Source organism: Panthera leo, chromosome B2 (assembly GCF_018350215.1).
Source record: "Panthera leo isolate Ple1 chromosome B2, P.leo_Ple1_pat1.1, whole genome shotgun sequence".
Taxonomy (NCBI): Eukaryota; Metazoa; Chordata; class Mammalia; order Carnivora; family Felidae; genus Panthera; species Panthera leo.
This window is the reverse complement of record NC_056683.1, coordinates 2,582,099-2,585,848: the sequence shown is the minus strand read 5'-3', so window position 1 is coordinate 2,585,848 and position 3,750 is coordinate 2,582,099. Positions and strand designations below refer to the sequence as shown.

General features: G+C 42.9%; 1 protein-coding gene across 1 annotated transcript; it reads right to left on the bottom strand.

Annotated features, from left to right (window-relative positions):
* Nucleotides 1-251: 251 nt before the first annotated feature.
* On the bottom strand, nucleotides 252-1,190 carry LOC122219371 (putative olfactory receptor 2B8). The gene has a single exon (XM_042937604.1). It carries the CDS (start codon nucleotides 1,188-1,190, stop codon nucleotides 252-254), a length of 939 nt encoding a protein of 312 aa, XP_042793538.1.
* Between the last annotated feature and the right edge of the window lie 2,560 nt (nucleotides 1,191-3,750).

Sequence of the window (3,750 nt, the reverse complement as noted above, 5' to 3'; positions counted from 1 at the left end):
AAAAGGGAGTGAAATAACAAAATCTTGTGGAGGTTTTGAAATAATAATATGATGCAGATGCTCTAAATCATAATCTCTGGAGGCTGCAATGAATCCATGAACTCAGAGTTTGAACACTCACTTTCACGAAAGAAGGAGATAAGAAAATGCCTTTGAGAGTTGTCAGAAAAAATGTTGGATGACACGTGCAGGACACAAAAGCATAAAGACTCTGAACTCAAATTCTTCCGTCAGAGGGTCTTGCCCCCCAGTCATTTGGAGTCATAGCCCCCACAGAACACCTTCCTCATTGCTCCCGTCACATCCTTGTTCCGCAGGGTATATATGAAGGGGTTGACCATGGGGGTGACGATGGTGTAGAAGAGAGAAATGAACTTGCCCTGATCCTGGGAGTAGTTGTTGCTGGGCTGGAGATAAGCATAGATCGCCGTGCCGTAGAAAAGGGAAACCACCGTGAGGTGGGACCCACATGTCCCAAAGGCTTTCCTCTGTCCAGCAGCTGACTTTATTCTTAACACTGCCCTGACGATTCGACCATAGGAGAACGTGATTAATGCTACAGGTATGAGAAGAATGATCACACCGACAAAGAAGAGCTCAGACTCATTCACAGTGGTGTCAACACAGGCAAGCTTGAGCAGTGGGGGAACCTCACAAAGGAAGTGGTCTATTTTATTTCTCCCACAAAGTGGTACAAGGAAGGTGAGCACCGTCTGCAACAATGAGTTGGCAAAACCAATGAACCATGACGCAGAACCCATCAGGGCACAGAGACGGGGGTGCATGATCACTGTGTAGTGCAGGGGTCTGCAGACGGCTGCATAGCGGTCAAATGCCATCACCCCTAACAGAATGCATTCTGTGGATCCCAACCCTAGAGAGACGAACAGCTGAGCTACACAGGCAGCAAAGGAGATAGACTTGTCTGCTCCCCTGAGATGAACCAGCAGCTGAGGAACAATGCTGGTCGTGTAACACAGGTCCAGAAAGCTTAGGTTGGACAGGAAAAAGTACATGGGAGTCTGCAGGTGTGGGTCCAGGCGGGACAATGCAATGATGGTTGTGTTTCCCAGGAGGGTGAGCAGATAGAAGATCAGAAGAACCACAAAGAGGACTCGCTCCAGCTGAGGCCGGTCAGAGAAACCCAGCAGGATAAAGCCAGTGAAAGAACTTCCATTTTTCGGGTACATCCTTTTGTACCACCTGATTCCTGTCAAGATCAAGCATTTAGCAATTTTTAAGAGAAATCTTCAAAAAAAATCAAAAGTTGGCAGGAGGTGGAATTATCATGTTATAAGACTGGTCATGGCATTTTATAAGTAACTATTTGAATAAATGGTGTACTCATTACATTGATCAATTAGTTCCACTTTCATTCCACATTACCATAAAAAGTCAATCACTAATGAGGAGAGTAGCCAAAATAGCGAAACAGCATGGAAGTTTTTTGTGTGTCTCATATCCATGAAATACAGCCAGACCAACACTAAACCATCCTACACTCCTCGAAAACTGACTGGAGGATTAACACAACAATCTGCACAATCTGAAGCACAGAATTCAGCAGGTACGTGGCACGGAGAAGTGAACTTGGGGAACGAGAAGGTGCAGGAAGGGAGGTGCTTTTGCGAGCAGAGAGAGGATGGAGACTGCGGGGGGTGGGGGCAGAGAATACGGGAAAAGCACCCCTCCACAAAAGCAGCTGGAGGAAAGTGGAAAATTGGAAGCAGCCGCAGGGACTAAAGTAAAAAGGGAGAAAGGAGAAAGGAGAGGGTTTAAATTCCATTAAGACTTTAAACAAGGGGAGCACAAAGGCTGCAACTCTGCAGCTCGATACCTGGCGGTGCTCTGGTGGGAAAGGTGAATCCCCAGGAAGAGAGTGGGGTCCGGGAGATTCCCAGGCCACACGGGGAAATGCGGTTCCACTGCTGGAAGGATATTTGGTAGAGACTGTTGAAGCCACCTGGTCCCAGCAGACCCCGGAAGGCAGCCATGTTCGCTGAGTGTGGGGCAAGCTTGTTGAAGGCAAAGCCTGGTGCCAGATGTGTGTTGCGATTTTCCATGGTCCCTGAAACACTGAGGCTACACTGTCTCGCGATCTCTCTTAGGGGTGGGCTGGAACCTGGCCACAGTCTCGGGGCACCAGCAACAGCAGAGTCCAGTGGGCGTTCCTGGGTGCAGCTGACATTCGGCCATTTCTCATTCAGCCATTGCTCAGTGAGACCCTCTCGCAGAGGGGCTGAATGGGTCAAGGCCGCAGTCCTTCGGAAGTAAGGGGCCAGGGAAAACGGCTGCATCTGAGACAAAACTCGGGAGAGAGGTGCTGCCTGGGGCCTGGTCACAGAGAGTGAAAAAGCATGGAGTGGACGAGACCTGAAGAAAGAGGACCGGTGCATGATTGCTGCTCTGGGAGAACAGACTGGGTAGCTGGGTGGCGCCATTTTCACCATTCCTGCACATGCGCATATGCACCTATGAGCACCGCAACAATCCACCCCAGTAGGCTAGCAGCGCCATCTAGTGGAGAGCGGAGCTGTTACACCAAGCCCTGCCCAACTGGGCGAACTTTGCTCTTCAAGAACAAAACCTCACCACCAGCTTAATTTAAGGACTATAAAGAGCTACATGGACTGACCTCTAAGGGAAAACGAAGTAGTTTCAGTCCTACTTCAATCTCTTAGCAGGTCCATCTATTCAATTTTCTTTCTTTCTTTTTATCCTCTTTTACACTTCTTTTTCTTGAATACAGAAAGAGAAAACATTCATTTTTATTTTCAGTTTTTATTAAAAATATTTTTCTTGAATTTTTATTACTATATTTTTTACTTTTGTCTAAGTTTTTTCAAATTCTACTTTACATCCATCATTTTATTTTAGTCTACTTCAGTGTATTCAACTTTTCCAATTTTCAAATGATCTCCTTTTTTTTCACTTTTTTCCCTTTTTTGTTTCTTTTTCTTGAATGCAGAAAGAGAAAAACTTCATTTTACTTTCAATTTCTATTAAAAATATTTTTCTTTAATTTTTTTACCATATGTGTGTTTTTATGTAAATTTTTCAAATTTTATTTTACTTCCATCATTTTATTTAGTCTAATACAGTGTATTCACTATTTCAAATTTTCAAACAATTTCTTTTTTTTCTTGTTTCTTTCTTCTCTCTTTCGTTTCTTTTTCTTGAATATAGAAAAAGAAACATTCATTTTTATTTTTAATTTTTATTAAAAATATTTTTCTTTATTTTTTTCTACTGTATTATTTACTTTGGGTATATTTTTTCAAATTCTATTTTATGCCCATCATCTCATTTAAGTCTACTTCAGTGTATTCATTTTTACAAATTCTCAAACGATTTCCTTCCCTCCCCCTTTTTCTCTCTAATCTGTCAAACCACTTTCAACACCCAGATCTAGCATCATTTATTCAATTTGTGTGTGTTTTTAATTTTTTAATTTTAATAGTTTTTAAATTTTAATTTTTTAATTTTAACTTTTCTACTTCATTAATTCCTGTTCTCCCTTTAAAATGACAGATAAAGGTATACACCCCAAAAGAAACAGCACAAAGAAACGACAGGCAGGGATTTAACCAACACAGATACAAGCAAGTTGTCCGAACCAGAATTTAGAATCACAATAACAAGAAAACTAGCTGGAGTAAAAAATAGATTAGAATCCCTTTCTGCACAAACTGGGGGTTGATCGGGGGTGGGAGGGAGGAGAGGGTGGGTGATGGGTATTGAGGAGGGCAC

Bases quoted from the DNA above. Each gene is read 5' to 3' on its own strand.
- LOC122219371 (XM_042937604.1), bottom strand. From the start codon at position 1,190: ATGTACCCGAAAAATGGAAGTTCTTTCACTGGCTTTATCCTGCTGGGT.